Here is a 20170-nt window from a genome sequence, read left to right on the forward strand (position 1 = left end):
CCTTGGATAGGGATCTGTTTAGATATTTTTTAAATAGAAATAAATACAAATAAATATAACGAGCTGGTTGGAAAAGGTTGACTCTCCATCAAAAAATGGAAACCCCAAAAGTCTGGTAACTTTATAACTATGTTGGTCAGAGGGGTGTGTGATGGGTTCCCCCCAGGGTGCCACCTGGAACTGGGGTACCACTGAGCCCGCCTGACCCACCAGCCTGGGCTCCCTCTCACACTGTGCCGCTGTGACAAGTTGCTAAACTCTCCAAGCTTGCTCTTTCACCAGCATACATACAGGTAGGGACACACGCAAGTTCTTTAACCAGCCCCTGCATGGGAAGGCATAGCTAAGGTACCTCCCAGTTCCTAAGGCATGCACCCCTCTTTGGAGGGTAAATCCAAAATTATACTGTTTTGCACTGCACAGGGAAGTGCACAGCTTATGCTCATGAAATTCACCCCCTCCCTCAATGTGGAGAGGAATATACACAGCTTTCTGCCCCGAGTGTGATTTCCACACACTGGTTTTAGTTAAAACAGAAACAAGTGTATTAACTAGAAAAGAGAGATTTTAAGTGATAGCAAACAGATCAAAGCAGATTACCTTAGTAAATAAACAAAACCGCAAACTGAGCTTAACACACTAGTTGGTAGGATATGAATTAGCAAATTCTCACCCTGAGTGATAAACAGGCTGGCAGATTCTTTAGGCACAAGCTGCCTAGGCTCTGCAGCTTGGGCTTTCCAGGTTTTCATACACAGGCTAGAAATCCCTCTAGCCTGGGACCATCACTTCCCACAGTTCAGTCCTTGTTCCTCAGGTATTTCCAGGGGTGTTGTTGTAGGGAGAATATGGAACCCTCATGATGTCATTTCCCCCCTTTTATATCTTCTTCCCAATTCCTGGAAAGCTCTTTGCTGTGACCTGGGTCAAACAGTTCCCATTGTGTAGTGCTATCTCTGAGAGGTTTCTATTTTGTACACAGTTCCTGAGGTAATCCGTGTGCTTGTGTGCATTTCCTCAATAAGCCATTAACCTTGTTTGGCCTTTTTATTGTTATAAGGCTGCTTGTGGGTGTTTTCAACCTCCCAACATGTTTCAGTACCACATACATAGCTAAACTTCATAACTTCACATATGACAATAGCACATACAGTTCAACAAGATATTACTGACTAGCAGATCAAGACTTTTAGAATGTTACCTCACAAGGCATACTTTGTACAAAACCCTAACCCTAATTACATGACAGTGGTGAATATTGGAGTGCCAGGGTGTCACAGGGGATTTTCTTTTACTGATCTAGGCTATGTCTATGCTGAACAGCACTGGTGGTGGCATGTAGGGTGTGGGTAGTTACACACAGCAGTGAAAGACTCTGGTCAGCGGTAAGACAGTGGGGAAAGGCTCCAGCAACATGGAGCTGCCAGAGACTTTCCCTATTGCCTTTCCTTGATGGAGCATATACCTGCTGCTGGAGTCTTGCTCTCCAGTGGGGATAGGCTCTGCAGCAGGGAGGCAGCAGGACACTACGCTGCTACAAATAACAGTGTATAGATGGGAGAGGCACTGCTTGGGCATGTAGAGAGCTGTATAAGGTGAATACCCTAAGGTTCTGGCATGTCTTTATTCATCTAAGCAGAGCCTTATCGTATATACTGCTATTTATATCCATGCTAGGGGAGTGTGTATTGCGTGTACTCGGCACACTGCCATAATGGTGTGCACACTGTTGACATGCCTATAGTTGTATCAGCCTAGTGAGGATGAAATTATACTGAGTGCTTTACACTGATATACCTTATTCCCCTTCCTTAAGGGGCATCACCTATATGGTACAAGCACCTTTCTCTCAGTATAACTGTGCCCACGTTAAGGGATTGTACTGCTTTCACTATACTGGTGTAGTTAAAGCAGTACAACTTTTGTGTTGTCCCATTGACTTTCACTGGGGTTTTTAGAAATGTCACCCTCTAGCCACACAGGCGTGGGAAACTTGGTTTGGAACCTATGTTCTGCTTTAGTCCTTTCACAAAACCAAGCTTCTGATCACGATGCTGACAGATCCCTAGGAGCAGTGCTATCCTAATGAAATTTTCTTCTTAATTACAATTGTTTAAATTTTCTTTCTTCAAGTAAAAAGAAGCTTGATATGCAGGGCACCTATGGACAAGTTTGTTTGTCCTCCAAACAACCCAAGAGCTGAAGGGATAGAGTGTACCAAGACCTGCCAGAACTACGACTTAGAGTGTGCTAGCCATGGCTGCATATCTGGATGCCTCTGTCCCAAAGGAATGGTAAGCAAAATGTGAATTGCTATGTTTAGTAACTGAGGCAAATAAAAGTGGATCATCCTGATGTTCTTGCTTTCATTCTTTCCCATCCACAGCTTTCCTGCTGTTCAAAACCATGTGGTTGGTTGCAGTGTATTCTGCAACAGGTAGCATAATAATTGAGTGCTAACAGCCACATTTTGATGCCCCAGAGCAGGTATATTGGGAAGGGAAAATGCACAGAGAACCCCTTCCTCCTACCTAGCACCCTTTCATAGAAAGCAGCCAGAATGACTATGCACCAAGACAATGACTGATTAAATCTCATGCTTCAGGGCGTCAGCTGGCTGCCTGCAGGAAGGATTTTTTTCTCTAATGCCCAATTACCCTGATGACTTTTGCCTTTCTTTGAAGCATCTGAGATTGGCCACAGCTGGAGATGGGACACCAGACAGGGTGGACCAGTGTTCTGAGGCAGCAGAGGTGCCTACTTTCTGAATTCCCCAGGGGTGCTCGATCCCTGCTCCGCCCCTGGCCCTGCCCCACTCCACCCCTTCCTCCAAGGTCTCACCCCCGCCCTGCCTCTTCCTGCCCTGACCCTCCTCTTCCCGCCCCATTCTGCCCTCTCCCCCAAGCGCACCCCACCCTCGCTCCTCCTCCTCCCCCCAGCGCCTCCTGCATGCTGCTGAACAGCTGATCCACGGGAGGCAGGAGGCACTGGGGGTGGGTGAGGAGCTGATTGGTAGGGCCTGCTGGTGGGTGCTGAGCACCCACTATTTTTTTCCCGTGGGTGCACCAGCCCTGGAGCACCCATGAAGTCGGCGCCTATGTGAGGCGGTATAGAAAATCCTCCTTCTTAGGGTACATTTAGACTTGGATCTGGGGTGTTATTCCCAGTTTGAGGAGACATACATGTGCTAGCTCTCTTTGCGCTAGCATGCTAAAAATAGAATGTAGCCATGGCAACATGAGCAGCGCTATGGCCTTGCCATATCAAGTACATACCCATCTGAGACCATAGGCATGTACTCGGGGCGGCTAGCCCACCCCACAGCTCATGCTGCTGTGGCTACATTCTATTTTTAGCACTCTAGGACAATGAGAGCTATGATGAATATGTCTACTTGAGCTGGGATTCACAGCCCCAGCTCCAAGGGGAGACATAGCTTTTGATTCCTGTCTAATGTGCATTGCTTATTGTGCTCAAGGTCAAACTTGTCTCTAGTTTTGCAGTCAGGATGGAATTCCGCCCCCCCCCCCCCGGGTCAGATTGGCAGAGACTTAGGGTTTTTGCCTTTCTATTCAGCATGGGCCATGGATCATTTGCTAGCATCATCTAAGTGTATCTCACTAATCAATTCCCTGGCATTGCAGGAGCCTCAGATGTAGGTGGCACCTTGGTCTCTCCTGCTCTCTGCCTGTGTGGCTCTCCTACTACACAACAGTTTAGTCCCGAGGACTGATATGCTTTAGTCTAATTTACATCAGCGGATTCAATATAGGAGTATCTGGGTGAGATTTAATAACCTGTGATATACCGGGGGCCAGACTAGATGATCTAATGGTCCCTTCGGGCCTTATTCCCTATGGAATCTATGAGAATGCTGCAGCCATCATTCTCAGAGCATGGGGTAGGGATGCTGCACAACCTATTGGGGCTTGTCTATCCAGGTAAGGAGGTGTGGTTAAGGTCTCACTCACCCACACAGCTGCTAGTGCCCAGAGGCCAATGTGGGTGGGTTACAGTTGGAACTCACAGTGTATCTTTTATACAGCTGCTGTAGGCAGTGCTTCTGTGCCCGCTCCCCCTAGTAAAACTGATTGGAGAATGAAAACATTTATCTGTGAATAATTTATATGACTTATGAAGGAAAAAAATTGTTTAACAAATTATTTTAGGGGAAAAATTCTGGCAAACTAGGGGTTTTGTTGTGTCTTGATTTAACTTTCCTTAAAACTCAGAGACTCTGGTTGGAACTGCATTTATAGAAGTCCAAGGCCTGTTAATACTGTCTTCTAAACTAGATCATTTATCTGCCTGTCTACAAACCTAGCATAAACCAAAGGGGAAAGGTTTTTTGTTAATGATGGAGCTGATTTTTGTTTATAGCTATTTAAGGTTTGAGCTCGAAGTAGTGCAGATTTCCTTGTGTGGAGATTTGCTTTTAGTTAATAAAGGAAAGCATGTGCACTACTAGAAGTTAAGGGCAAGGTTTTATAAAATGAGTGATTGTATTTAGCCTCCTAAATTAGTATGTAGGCACCCAAATAAATGCTAGGATAAGTATCCAGTAGTTCCCAGTAATTTCAATAGGAGTTGCTGGATGCTGAGCACTTTGGAAAAATGAGGCCAATGATGTAAGTTCCTAAATATGAATTTAGAAGGCCAACTTTAGGCACCCATTTTTTAAAATTTTGGTCACTATTTCCACCATGTTTACTAATGCTAACTTGTATCAGTAGAAATTCTGTCACCCACCCAACGTTAATAAATACATATATAAAAAGAGACTCTCTCTCTGGGCCCCCAGTGCATCTCCTTTGTTGAGGTCTCACTACTTAGAGTGTAAGCTGCTCCAAGCACAGACAGTCTTTTCTTTGACATTTTAAAGCATGTGGTGCAGACAGGGTCGGCTCTAGGCACCAGCAAAACAAGCTGGTGGTTGGGGTGGCACATTTTTAGGGGTGGCATGGCCGGCGCCAGAATGCCGCCCCTAAAAATGTGCCTCGGCCGCCCTAGCTCACCTCCGCTGCTGCTGGCCTGCGAAACAGCTGATTCGCGCGCCGCTACTCGCCCTCCCTCCCAGGCTCTCAAGCCTGGGAGGGAGGGGGAGCAGCGGCGCGCGAATCAGCTGTTTCGCGCGCCGCGGCCACTTGGAGTCTCCCCCTCCCTCCCAGGCTTTCAAACCTGGGAGGGAGGGGGAGATCCCGAGTGGCCGCGGCGCGGGCGCCGCTTCTCCCCCTCCCTCCCTCCTAGGCTTGAGAGCCTGGGGGGAGGAGGCAGGGCTGGGGATTTGGGGAAGGGGCGGAGTTGAGGCAGGGCCGGGGGTGGGGTAATAAAAAAACGGGGGGGGGGGCGGCCAAAATTGTTTTTGCTTTGGGCGGCAAAAATCCTAGAGCCGGCCCTGGGTGCAGAGTATCAGATTTTAACCAATAATGCATTCTAGAGCTGATAAGAAAATAGTTTCTTCCTCCCCCTCCCCCAGAAAATTCTGCGTTTTTGGAAAAAAGTTAAAACCCAACATATTTTGGCCACAATCCAATATATTTTTATTCTGAAATGGTGCCTTCTGGGAGTTATAATTCAGGTACCTCATGTTCCCATTGTGACGGGTTGGATCACAGAAACCCCGTTGGGAGCTGCCACCTAATGTACCAAGACTACTTCTATTCCTGTTTTCCCTTCCAGCTCAGGACTCCAGCACCCTGTCTTGCTGAGCCAGACACTCCCGTCTGCTCCAACACAGACCCAGGGTCTGAATAACTTGCCCCAAAGCTGCAAGTTTACCCGAAAACAGCTCACAGAAGTGTGCTTGTCTTTAGCACTCAGATGCCCAACTCCCAATGGGGTTTAAACCCAGATAAATCCGTTTTACCCTGCATAAAGCTTATGCAGAGTAAACTCATAAATTGTTAAGTATCAGAGGGGTAGCCGTGTTAGTCTGAATCTGTAAAAAGTAACAGAGGGTCCTGTGGCACCTTTAAGACTAACAGAAGTATTGGGAGCATAAGCTTTCGTGGGTAAGAACCTCACTTCTTCAGATGCAAGACTGAAGCTTGCATCTGAAGAAGTGAGGTTCTTACCCACGAAAGCTTATGCTCCCAATACTTCTGTTAGTCTTAAAGGTGCCACAGGACCCTCTGTTACTTTTCATAAATTGTTCTCCCTCTATAACACTGATAGAGAGATATGCACAGTTGTTTGCTCCCCCAGGTATTAATATATACTCTGAGTTAATTACTAAGTAGAAAGTGATTTTATTAAATACAGAAAGTAGGATTTAAGTGGTTCCAAGTAGTAAGACAGAACAAAATAAGTCACCAAACAAAATAAAATAAAATGCGCAAATCTATGTCTAATCAAACTGAATACAGATAATCTCACCCTTAGAGATGCTTCAGTAAGCTTTTTCTCAGACTGGACACCTTCCAGGCCTGGGCACAATTCTTTCCCCTGGTACAGCTCTTGTTCCAGCTCAGGTGATAGCTAGGGGATTCTTCATGATGGCTCCTCTCTCCCTCTGTTCCCTTCCACCCCTTTATATATCTTTTGCATAAAGCGGGAACCCTTTGTCCCTCTGGGTTTCCACCCCGCTCACTGGAAAAGCACCCAGGTTAAAGATGGATTCCAGGTCAGGTGACATGATCACGTCACTGCAAGCCTTCATTACCCACTTGCCAGCACACACATATACAGGAAGACTAACAGGTAAACCCAGCCATCTGCAGACAATGGTCCTGGTTAATGGGAGTCATCAAGATTCCAAACCACTATTAATGGCCTATACTTTGCATAATTACAATAGGCCATCAGAGTTATATTTTATATTTCTAGTTTCAGATACAAGAGTGGTACATTTATACAAATAGGATGATCACACTCAGTAGATTATAAGCTTTGTAATGATACCTTACAAGAGACCTTTTGCATGAAGCATATTCCAGTTACATTATATTCACTTATCATATTTTTATAAAACTATTCCAGTTACATTATATTCACTTCTTATTATGTTTTTATAAAACCATATAGACTGCACAACGTCAGACCCATTCTCCTCTTTAGGCTGGGCTCCTTGGTCAACTACATCTTCTGTGATGCATCAAGACCTCCCTTCTTGGTTAGGGGAGGTGGCGCTCCCGGTATTTCAGTTTGCGGTCAAAATATTTTGGTTTTTGCTTGAAAACAGAGAATGTTTCATTTGGGGCATTTGATTTTTTTCAATGAAAAATTGTAATTTTCCTCAGAAAGAGACTTTTGGCAAAAAAAAGTTCATTTTGACAAAAACCCAATTTTCCATTGAAAAACCTTTGCCGTGGAAATTCTTAAAACAGCCCTCGAGAATTCACTTTGTTCACTAGTTTTGAATTCTATCTAAAACAGTGGTTGACTACATTTGTAGCAACTATGTAGATTTATAGACCTGTGGTGCTTTTTCTTTTGTATGTGAGTATAGTTCTTTTCTCTTTCAGTATTTCTTCCAATATCTTACTAGAAACTAGATGGCTTATTAGACAATAATTTCCAGGATCACTTTCCCTCTTTATTTTTTTTTTTGGAAGATTGGTACCATATTTGCTGATAATCAGACATTTATAGGGGCAGATTCTGCTCCAAAATAGAAATGCTTTCTGATGACAGCAGCTGAGATTGTGAGTTGCAGCTAGGATGAGGAAAGCTCCTTGTACTTCCAGCTGCAGTCTTTTGTGTCAGCAGTGAGCAATGCAAGCAATGGGCTAGTTCCAACAGCACTCTTTTGTGGCAGATACAAAACTGTGATTGAGAAAGATTACACATCAATACTTTCAAGGACAAATTATTCAACTACAAGAATAATTCATTTTCCTCTTTATTAAAACTGTGTTACTACTTTTCAGATTTCAAATGCTGAAAATATTCCACTCATTTTCCTTGCTGGGAAGGGGGCAGGGGGAATCTTCTAGCATAGTATATAGTCATGTTAGTAAGTGAGCCTCCCAAAGATTTGCAGTCTGTTTGGGTTCATGCCAAAGTCTGTCAGAATTATCCTGATCTGCTCAATCTGCACAATGGGTGTGAAATTTGGGTTTGCTTCCAGGAATTGGTGAAGGTCCAGGGTAGAGCTAGTCATATAATGAAAAAAGTAGTCAATAATTATTCAATGGGGGAAAATGCCAACGTTTGAAACTGAGGACTTGTGTACACATTTCAAGTGTAGACTTCAAGTGTAGGCACCGCCTATGCCAACAGGAGGGGTTTCCCCCATAGGCTTTCCCGTGGGTGCTCCAGCTCCCACTGGCTGCCAGCTTTCCCCCTCAGCCCCCCAGCACCTCCCACCTGCTGACAGCCCCACTGATTAACTCCTCCTCCTCCCTCCCAGCACCTTCTGCCTGCCACAATCAGCTGTTTCGTGGCATGCAGGAGGCTCTGAGAGGAAGGGGGAGGAGTGAGGACAAGGCACACTCAGGGGAGGGTGGAACTGGGCAGGAAGAGGCGGGGAAGAGACAGGGTGGGGGTGGGAAGAGGTGGGCGGGGCTGGGGATTTGGGAGGTGGGGTGGGGGTGGGGCCTTCAGCAGAGCAGGGGTGGGAAGAGGTGGGACTAGGTGGAGGCTTGGGGGAAGGGGGCGGGTGGGTGGCGGGACCTGGGGCGGATTGAGGGGTTGAGCAACTCCTAGGCCCAGAGGAAGCCAGCACCTATGGTTTCCCCATTGGCGTCGGTAATACACCTTCCCAAGAGCCAGTAACTAGCTTGATGGAAGAATTCTTCCATCAGCCTAGCACTGTCTACACTGGCTTCAATATGCCACTTGGGTGTGGATTTTTCATACCCTGCCCAACATAGTTCAGCCAACCTAATTTTCTAGTGTAGACTAGGCCTAATGTCATTCACAGTGGCTTTATTTAACCAGTGCTACTACACAGGTTCTTATTTTTTCTGAACTGCTTTGATCCGTCATTCAGACAATTACTGCATCAGCCTTGATCTACACTTGAAAGTTATATTGGCACAGCTATGTTGGTTCGAGGTGTGAAAAAACCACACCCCTGAAAGATGTAGCTATGACATAAATCCCAGCATAGACACAGCTATATCAATGGAAAAGTGCTTCTGCTGATGTAGCTACTGTTGTTTGGGCAGGGGGTGTTCCTGCACCAATGGAAAAATCCCCTATGCTATGGGGCTATACCGACATAACTATGCTAGTGTGGACATACCCTAAGACTCTTACCAGAAGAGGCAGCTCTTGGAATTTGATGCAAACTTCCCCATTGAAGTCAGTGGGATGATTTGCCTGAGTTTAGGCTTTGTAGGATTAGGACCATGCCTTGAAACCTGGTAAAAAGGGATAGCCCCTTTTATCCACTAGATGGCAGTATAGTTCAATCTACTGGTAGAACTCAGTCTCAAAGCAGTTGCTTGCTATCTTGCTCACTTCCATTCTGGCAGGTGAGAAAACCCACAAGACCCTCCATTCTGGAAACTATCTTCAGACTAAGTTAACATCTGAAGGGATACTTATTTCATTGTAGCCTGTGCCATAAAAAGAGAGTATCAGGGCTCAGGTTGTTTTTTTCCCTCTTGCTGGGAACCTGGGTATAGAAAATGGAAAGGTCTGAGATTCATTGGCACTGGGGAACCCCTGAAATGGATTGGGTGGGATATGCTCACTTGATGCTAATGAACAGTCTCTAGAGCAAGAGCAAATATACCCCAAAGGTTCAATCAAACGAGCCTTGGGGAAGATTCATTCCTGATTCGGCGTTTGGCAACCAGCTTAACCTTGTGCTCACAGCAGCCTTCACCACAGGCGACAAGATTTTAATATCATTCAGGTGTGAAATGCTCCTTTTTAGCCATGTAATTTTATTGGATGCCAGTTTCTCCTCCCCAGAGTGTGTTTTCCTAGAGATACAGAGATAGGGATGGAAATTAAATAATGTAATGATCTTGGTATTTTCCAGATTAGCGATGAGTAGAGCTGAGCAAATGCAACAAAAAAAAAGTAGTTGTGAATATTTTTCACAAATGAGACTTGCCAATTCACTTTGCTGGTCTCTAGGACCCTTTTAATTCTCAAACCTTTAGGGGAATAATTGTTGTTTGCAGGAATGTCTGTGGGAAGCAAAAGTATCTTGAATACTAGCGTAAATAAATATTTGCACAAGTATTATCATCAGAAGTGCACTTGTGGACATTTTGAAAAGGTCTTTTTATTATTTGCACAATAGATTAATCAGACAATCAGAATGCTTACAAATAATTCATGAACGGAAGAGGAAATCCACTTGCTTTTAAAGCCTAAAGCATCCAATCAAGAAATACAATGCCATATGGTTTGTGACCAATGATCCAGCACAAAGAACAAATGCTTACTGCAACACGTGATGATAAACATAATGTTGCCCTTAGCATAGACCAGGGGTCGGCAATGTTTGGCACGCGGCTCGCCAGGGTAAGCACCCTGGCGGGCCGGGCCAGTTTATTTACCTGCTGACGCAGCAGGTTCGGCCAATCGCGGCCCCCACTGGCTGCGGTTCGCCGTCCTGGGCCAATGGGGGCGGCGGGAAGCAGCGCGAGTGAGGGATGTGCTGGCTGCAGTTTCCCGCAGCCCCCATTGGCCCGGGACGGCGAACCGCAGCCAGTGGGGGCCACGATCGGCTGAACCTGCCACGTCAGCAGGTAAATAAACTGGCCCGGCCCACCAGGGTGCTTACCCTGGCGAGCCGCGTGCCAAACGTTGCCGACCCCTGGCATATACAAAGACACACTTAAAAACGTGTTAACTGGGTTAACCACAATCCACAGAGCAATCCATAGGTTCTAATGTGTTAACGCACATTGCTTGTTGAACAGTTGTGAATAACATATTTGAATAATAAAAAAGGACAGTATGAACAAGGATTCATCGTATAAATTGGAACTGTTTGAAATTTTGTGATGGAAAAAGTGTCCCATCAGAAAACGTGGTTTCATTTAAGTTGAAATATTCCAGGTGAAAATGTGGATTTAAATAATTTTAATTTTTTTTCCGATTGCAAAATTCAAACCAAAAAAATAATAATTTTCAGCTGACAATAAAAAAACCCTTTTTTTTTTTTACTTAAAATATTTTGGTTTTGGGAAACAAGAATTTCAGTTTTATTTATGCTTCCCCCTCCCCACTGTTTCATTTTCTATTTTGGGTTTCTGGATTTTTTGTTTTCCCCCCTTCCCTTTCTCTCCCTTTTTATGTTCCCCCTTTTTTCCCCATTGGAATGGGGGAAAACCCCACTCTTCACATAATTTTATATTTTTATATTTTTCTACCTAACATTGGAAATCAGTAAGTACGTACTACTCTTTCTCACTTGCTTATGGCTTTGCCAACTGTTTCCAGGTAGAAAAATATGTTTTTTTTAAAAAAAAAGGGTGAAAAGTAGGGTTTTCCCCACTCTAGTGGAAAAAAGAGGGGAATATAAAAAAGGGAGAGGTCGGGGGTAGGGGGAGGAGTGGGACAAAAATCCAGAAGCTCAAAATAGAAAATCAAAATTGTTTTCATTTTCAAAAACTGAAATGAAATGACATTTGAAACCAAAACACAAAATTTCATTTTGTTTCAGCATATGTCAATTTCAAAATGTTGTTCCATTTAGAAAAATCCCATGGGAAAACCTGACATTTCCATTGGAAAATTTGGAAACGGGCAGGGAGGGGGGGTGGAGGTTCCCAATTTTTTTTCTTTTTTTTTTTTTTAAGGGAATGATTTGGGTTTTCTGAGCAGCTTTAGCATAAATTGTTCACTGCAGGTTTGTTCAGCTCTGACAACAAACAACTGTAACACATAAGTCTCCAAGAATAGGTGAGAGAACTGCCTTCCTGTTCAGTAACTCTCTGCCCATAGCTACACTAGGAAGATGCATTAGGTTGGAAAATGGGTTGTGCTTAGCTTTGTGTTAGTTAAAACATGTTAGTTAATGTGTTCCAACAGGATGCACTTTCCCAGTGTAAACAAGGCCTCTGAAGGCATTTTTCTTCCTTTCCACTGCAGCACAAGGGCCTACGGAGAGGTGGAAAGAGAGAATCTGAGCTTCCATGGGCAGGGGGAAAGTTCAGGACAGAGGAGATCAGTTAAACACAAATAAAGTGGCTGATAGGACTGAGGAACCTTAACATTTTGAAGACTAAAATGTTCTTTTTAATTTTTAAAAATGCCTTGAGAAATCTTCTACCGAGAACGGGACATGTAAGCAATCACAAGGCCAAATGGCGGGTGTTTCTCGCACATCCCCAAACAGCTGGAACTTTCATCAACTAGTCAGCCACATAAATCCTATGCATGCTCTCCCTGAGCAGTGCTAATGAGGATGTGAGATGGTGTGAACAGCAGCTATTCTCGTTACAGTCCTCTGACCTTTCTTGAGGTTGCCTCCCCACGCAGCCATGCCCACGCTATCTTAAGCTGAGAGACTGTTAGTTCTCCTGTGCTAAACAGGAGAAGCAACTATTGGATGCAAGACTTCCATGGGAAATTCAACTATTCACAGACAGATGTGGTGACGAGGCAGTCTGTGGCATTTTTCTTTCAGTCATTACAGACCTGTGACCCAGCATGGTGTTGGGGCACTCGGCTGCTAGCTTCAGGATGGGACATAAAAACTGAGCTTCTGATCATGTGGTTTTGGGGCCAAAATTATTAATATTCCTGAATCCCTAATTCCCTGCCTACGGTTTCAAATGGATAAGGAATTTGTCACTTCCTGCCTTTAACAGCCTACACAATTATTTCATAGCTGTTGCTTTTCTCCCCAGCGATGGCTGCATGTTAGTTCTGGGCAAAATGACACTTATCTATGTAGTCTGTGCTGTCAGGGGTAGATTGTGACTAGCTCTGTATGAGTGTGTGAAGGGCTGAGGGGCCAAGGAGAAGATGCACCAATCTTCCCTTCATTAATCCCTTCACCATTGACCAGTCCCAGTTTTTGTGCCCAAGGAGGTTAGCTTGGTCCTACTCAAGCCTAGTGCTGACAGTGGTGCTAAGTTCCACAGAAGAGCTGAGAAGTGGAGGGGTAAGAGTGGGGCCACAAACACAGTCCTCTTATGCACCACCACTTTGAGACGAGGGAAGGAGAGCAAATGCTGCCTCTTTTCAAAGGGCATAACTGGGATCTCTTCTGGCCTATTCTCCCTCTGTGCTACTGGAGGTATGGAGATTGAATCTGAAGCAATGCCTCTAGGACATCACACTGGGGAAGTGCACCTCTGCCCCCACCTGACCTCCATGGGCTTGAACTTGCATAGCATAATAGTACCCTTGAAAGACCATAGAGCACTTTGGGCTGCGTGTGGATAAAAGGCCCTCTGTAACGTAAAATGCTTTGCATTAATATTCTGGGTTAGTTGTTGTACAAAATGTAAGTGCCAAGAAGTGTGTCAGATTCATGCTATATAAATCCTTGCGTATGAGCTACGCGCGTTACTGAGTGAGTAGCTGTCTCTGGAACTGCCAGGTATCGTCTATTTAAAAGAACAAAACAAAACTGAAAAATCCCTATTCTGGGGCCAACCTACACTACAAAAGTAACTAGGGGTGAAAGTAACTTACAGGACTTACCGGTACTGCCGGAGTCCTGAGGTGGGCGTGGCCTCAACCGGAAGAGGCGGGGCCTCTCAAGATTTAAAGGCACTGGGGCACCGGCTGTGGATGGGAGCCTCAGGGCCTTTAAATCAACCCGGGGCTCCCAGCTGCAGAGGTGGCTGGGAGCCCCCGGGGCTCAGGGGCAAATTAAAGGGCCCGGGGCTCCGGCCGCCACGGAGCTCTGGGCCCTTTAAATCCCCACCGCAGCTCCGGCCCCCGCCAGGCCGCTGGAGCTGCGGGCGGGATTTAAAGGGCTCTGGGCTCCGTGCCGCGGCGGGGAGCCCAGAGCCCTTTAAATCCCCGCCGCGGAAGCCGGTGCGGTCTGGCACGGTGTACTGGCTCTTGCCGGTACGCCATACCGGACCGGACCGGCTTACTTTCACCTCTGAAAGTAACGTGATTTTGAAAACTGTTTGAGAGTAGGTCACTACCTAGTCTTGAGAACAGCTTTCGGAAAGTGTTTTAACCATATCATGTCTTGGCAAAATTGTAGGGAGGATAAACTGAACGGTACTAGTTGAAGCCGCTTTTAAAAACCATGCTATTTTTTATCATTGGGATTCTCAAACCTTTTCATACCGTGAACCACGTTATGTGGGATACGTTCCTCCCTATTGCCCACATCTCAGCTTCCTTTTCCTTCTGCTGCACTGACTTTATTACAGGACTCTCAAGTATATTATTCATCATTTCTGTTCCACTGGTATGGACGATACTATATTAAGTGTATTACTAATGTGGCCATTCCCATCCATTGCAAACTGAAAGAGAAAAGTTGGCTTATTTAGCCTCCCTTATATTCAGGAAAATATTCTGTCTTCCAGTCATTTTTCTCAGGTACATACTCAGGCAGCTAACCTGAGTAGTCACCTGTGTTGCCCCAGCCACACTGCTAGTGCATGTCTATCTACCCATGCTGGGGAGCACCTTCTCAGCTGTTGTGTAGACATACCCCATGTGATCAGCAGCTCTCTGTGGCCTTCTAATGGTCCATGGACCACAGTTTCAGAACCTGTGTTTAGTATTGAATAGATGGGGCCAGTGCTGACCCTTTGAACAGATACCAAGTTCCAGGACCTTGTATGGAAGTGCAGAGATATTCTGCTGACTCACCCTGGCAGTCAGACTAGATGGGTTTCACTTCCAATTCAGACATATGAAGGACGCAAAAGTGATTATTTTACTTTGACAGTTAAAAGTGAGCAGGTGAGTTTTGGGATTTTGGGCCTTGGTGAGGGGAAATATTCTGTATTCCAAAAGGCCAGGAACCAAAACCAGATTTTAGCAAAACCACACCCACACTGGTTTTTGCCCAACTCCATAGTTGTGGGCATTTCCATTGTGGAAAGTCTGTGATAAACTTTAGAAAATTCAGAGAAAAGTAACAGAAATAGCTGAAGGGTCTGGAAGGACTGATTTCTCAAGAAAGAGATTAAAAGAACAAGTTTGGCCAAATGTGCGTGTATTTGAAGCGGAAGAAACTTAGTATTGTATAAAAGTGGAGGAGCTATAAATACAAATAATGGGATGATGTTAAGACAGGAAAAAAAGTAGGCTGAATATAGTGACACATTCCCCAATCATAAAATCTATGAGTCTGTGGAATATCCTCTCAAGAGAAGTGTTCCTTGGGTCATTAATCTGCAGTTGGCAGAGCACTGGCAAATACTCCCAGCATCTGCAAGGCACCATCCTAATCAGTTTGCTTTATCAGAGCTACAAATGGCCTGAGCCATGCTCTTTGCTTGTGGTCACAGTTGGTTTCACCTGATACTGTTTCTTCCATGGGTTTCTTTTCAGGGTTTGTCCTTTGACTGCTAATCAGCCTTAACTTTACTTCTGGCTTCTTCCTGGTGCAATCCCCTTCTAGCTTGTCATGCTTGGGATACCTAGTGCTTGTGAATCGCTCACTGCATGCTTCCCCTCTGCTCGTCATGGTAGCCACATTCTTTTTTAGTTTATCCTCCTTCATCCCATCCCATGTTTAGTCTTTCTCATCAGTTCATCAGTAAGTTCTCTTGTGGTCTGTTCGATTTTACCGCTCTGGTTTCTCTCAGCAATTTCAGCCAATGTCCAGTCCCTTCCACCTTTTCCTCCAGAGTGGAGACGAGGTTGCATTTCAGGATAGTCTTGGCTCCTTTGCTATTGCATTTGCATTTTCTCATGTTTGTTTTCCTTTAGTGTGCTGGTAATTTATACTAGCAGATATTAAGGTGCCAAACTGCTGATAAAATGTGTGTGGGGGGGCTTTTATTTTTAGATACGACATGAAAACAAATGTGTTGTTCCTGAGAGGTGCCCATGTTTCCACAATGGAAGAGAATACGCTAAAGGAGAGACAGTGAACAAAGACTGTAACACTTGGTGAGCCATTTGCATTGTATTTCAAGTCTGCAATAATGATTGACGATTTTTAAAATGATGTTTTATCCCCCCCACCCCACTTCCTGAGGGAAGTGGGGATAGGAAAGAGGATGCATTAAAACGTTGGACTAATAGCAGTGAAAAGTGCTAGGTGTGCTCTTGACCAGCACTGCATGATCACATCCGGTTAGGTCCAGAGTATGATTATGCATAGATTCATGGCTAGGGCAGGCAGTATGGCCTAAAGGATAGAACTCTGGACTGGGACTCAGGAGAACTAGGTTACATAAGAACAAAGGAAGATAAGAACGACCATTCTGGGTCAGACCAAAGGTCCATCTAGTCCAGTATCCTGTCTTCCAACAGTGGCCAATGCCAGGTGCCCCATTCAGAGGGAATGAACAGAACAGGTAATCATCAAGTGATCCATTCCCTGTTGCCTATTCCCAGCTTCTTAGCAAGGTTCCTCTATAAGGTGTTTGGGGCTCAGCAGGGTGGGTCTGAGTGCAGGGGAGGTGGGGTTCATTTGGGTGGGGGTCCAGGTGCAGGTGCTGGGGCTCAGTGGGGAGGGTGTCTGCAGGGGGCTCATTGGGGTGGTACAGATGCAGGGTCGGTGGGGCTTCTCAGGGTGAGGGTTCGATGGGCCTGCTTAACAGGGGAGCCCCAGCTGCTGCCAAGGGGATGCCTCATGCTGGGCTCCAGCTTCCCCTTTGCCCCCACTTCTCCCATCCCCTTCTCTTCCCCATTCCATGCCCCTTCACCACCGCTCCATCTTATCCCCAGGCTTGGGGGGCAGAGGGGAAACCGCCTCCCAGCACGAGCGGCGGAGTGGGTTGGGGCTGGGTCGCTCCACTTCCTGCCACCCGGTGAGTGCAGGGCAGGTCCAACCCCGTACTCACAGGCAGGGCCGACGAGAGTGGGGGGAAGCCAGTACAAATTACCGGGGCCCAGCAGTCCGGAAGGGGGCCCGGGGCCCAGCTTCCCCCCCTGTCTCATCGGCCCTGTTTAGCCGGTCCGCCCTTGCTGGGGGGCCCGAACCCACTCTCGGCGGCCCTGCTCACAGGGCAGTGGGAAGTGGAGTGTCCCAGCCCCAGCCCACTCCGCTCTGCTCCCCTGGCTCCCAGCCTTGGGTCTTGAGGGGTAGGGGGGAACCGGCGGTGTGGCTGGGAGCTGGCGGAGCAGAGCAGGCTGGGGCCGGGTTGCTCCACTTCCCGCCACCCGGTGACTGCAGGGCATGCCTGACCCCTGCTGCAGTCCCTCGGGAAGTAGCTCAGGGGAAGGGGTGGAGTGGGGACGGGGCTGGGGCGGAGCAGGGGTTGGAAGAGGCAGGGCGGGGATGGAGCAGGTGTGGGGGCAGCTTTCCTGGCCAGCTCAGCCAATGAGAGCTACAACGACAGCTTGCCTGTTCTTAGGTGGTGTCAGTAGCATGATCAGTGGTGTCAAGGCTCTAGTCTTTGCCTGTGGTCTGCCATTTAGGCAGGCTGGATGTAGACTTATACTGGATGTGCATGTTCCCATGCAGCTCTACCAATGCATTTCAGTCCTCATCCAGAGCATTGTTTGTTGTTCCAGCCTTGTTACACCTGCACACACATTCCCCCCCACCCCCAGATCAGCTGACGTGCTTACATACAGATCTACAGCATCCCCATGCTATTCCAATCCTGAGGGCTTCCAGATACTGCTATGCCAAGGCACTAATAATAGCAATATTTCCTAACTCTTATGTAGCACTTTTCATCTGTAAATCTCAGCCCACAGAACCTTGACCTACTGCATCCTCTGCTATTATAGTGGTAGGTCTTGTCTGCACTCAAATGTGCATCAAAAAAAACTACATCAGATTTAATTCACACCTGCTAACTGGTGTGTGCACATGCCTATTTTGAAATACAAGGGTATTATTTTAATGTTCAATTGATAAAATCTGAATTGAAAAAAGACATTTTAATTCCAAAATAATCGTGTCCGCAAACTGACTCGCAACAGAATAATAAACAGTGTGGCTTAAAAGCCAATGTAGTTATTTTGCAGCAAATTTGTGTGTAGACTTCCAGTAGAATTCTGACCAAGCTCTCAGTGCTTTTTAATGCTAACTCACCTACAGTATCCATTTCCTTTTCCTGTTCTGGGCCTCTGTTAAATAAGTAGCTGCTATTTTATAATAAACAGGGATCCTAGTTTTCTGTGATTAAAAAAAAAATTCTGATAAAATAACATAAAAATCTGCATTTTTCCATGATTAAAATGAAATGCTGAACTTCAGTTTCCCTAGCCACAATATATATAGGCATCAGTTGAACACAAAGTTTTATTGATATAGTTACAATTTTTACGCAAGTTTGAAGCTTACCAGTGCCATCAATCATTAAAATAAAATAAAGTTAATAGAATAATCCAGTCATAGTGCATTGTTTCTTTACTGTTTTCGATGGCCCTGCTGTTTTAGCCTCGTTTTCATTTCTTTTTACTGAGTTTATGTTGAGTGCTTTCCATGTGTTCTACAATTGTCTGCCTTCGAACGTAATCTACAGCCTTGCTGCATACAGAACAGCACATTACCATCAACATGAAATTTGTCCTTGCTAAATAAACTCAGTGACATGGTCTTTAGGGGTGATTTTTAAAGTTTTTGGCATGTTTTCATAACTTTAATTACTCACGGCTGGAGGCTGAAGTGAAATTCAAGATGCATTAAAACATGAAGCGCTATATGCTGTTGAGTAACCTCTATATGCTGGAAGCAGTTTAGTGGAGTATGTTTAGCTATGTAAATTTAAAGTGCATTCAAAAATCAACCAGAAGAGGGGGAAGTTGCATGCATTGATTAAGTGACACTGGTACTTTGAGTAAAATTAAGTTAATAGTTAATACATGTTTTTATTTTTTTATAAAATGTAAAAACTAAAGATTCCCTGTAACAACACAAATTCGGTGTTTTTTCTATGGCAAACAGGTTTCTAGGATAATAAAGCTAAAAAGCTGTGGTTTAGCCTATAGGCCACTCTACACTGTAATTTCTACAAGTTTGGGGAAGCCAGATGTGGTGTTCCCTGACACAATTAATAAACAGTTTCATATTGCAGTGAAAACAAGACCAATGCAGACGAAGATTCTACACTTTCAAAAGCAACTAAGCGACCAAGGAGCCCAAGTGTCCCATTTACTTTCAATGAGACTTGGCTTTTAAGTACCCAAGTCACTTTTCAAAATAGGACTTAGGCTCCTAAGTCATATAGTCTCTTTTGTAAATTTTAGCCAAGACCTTTTATTGCCCAATTCTGTAGCAGCTTTCATGGTTCATTCTCAACTACATGAGAGAACATCAGCTCCCCAACAAAGATTTTTCTTGTAGGGGCCCTTAAACAACAGTGATTAAACTCTGTTGTTTCTATAATTGGGACATGGTTTTACATTCCTAATGGATACAAGTTAGATTTGAACCTAGTCTCCAGTAGCCTTTTTTTGTGTTATTTATATGGAAATACTAACTTTCCCATAGTGATTCCTAGGGAGCTAGTTCCTACACTGTAGAGCTGGAATGTTATGCTTGAGAATAGGGGGGAAGAGAGGATTTTGATTTTCTTTAAAGAGTACAACCTGCTTTCATGCTTCTGTTCTTAGTAATATGAGATGATTTAGGTGGTCAGCTACACTGACAACTTTATTGAGGCAATAATATCACTATGCAAGAGGACAGTATTGTGGATTTTTTGTTCTTTTGAAAATCTATCCACAAAATTCCCAGTGCATGGTGATTTCCATAGTCATTTCACTTATTTTCAGTCATTTTTTGAAGGTTGCAATCATTTTTACAAGATGCCGCATTACTCCATTCTTGCAATTTTTCTTTTTGCTTCTGATGTGGTATTTGCAAAATTGTAGTGATAAAAATGGTCCTCAAATGCACACCCAAACACACACATGCTTTTTTTCTAAAATGGAGGAAGGTGGGAAATGCATAAAATAGCCAGTTTTCCTACTTTTCATGTTTGCATCTCATTTCAATTATTATTTTTAAGCTAAAATTGGAAGCAAGATCTAATTTTGTACAGTTTGAACAACATACTGGGCTTGTAAAGTTGCATGACAGCTCTCAGCAGACATCAAGTTGAGCATCATTTAGGAATCAATGTGAGAAATTACTATCACTCTGAGAATATCCAAGAATAGATTGTCTGCATTTTGGAAGTCAAATCCTCCTCTCTTTTGTTTTCAC

The 20170-nt window shown here is 44.8% G+C and overlaps 1 protein-coding gene across 1 annotated transcript in view; it reads left to right on the top strand.

Annotated features, from left to right (window-relative positions):
• Window positions 1-20170, top strand: part of VWF (von Willebrand factor) — a 241098-nt gene that overhangs the window by 77599 nt on the left and 143329 nt on the right. The window contains exons 17-18 of the mRNA XM_065410272.1: window positions 2134-2294; window positions 15848-15951. Of these exons, the coding sequence (XP_065266344.1) occupies window positions 2134-2294; window positions 15848-15951 (265 nt within the window). The remainder of the gene's footprint in view (window positions 1-2133; window positions 2295-15847; window positions 15952-20170) is intronic.

This window comes from Emys orbicularis, chromosome 1 (genome assembly GCF_028017835.1).
Source record: "Emys orbicularis isolate rEmyOrb1 chromosome 1, rEmyOrb1.hap1, whole genome shotgun sequence".
Classification (NCBI taxonomy): Eukaryota; Metazoa; Chordata; order Testudines; family Emydidae; genus Emys; species Emys orbicularis.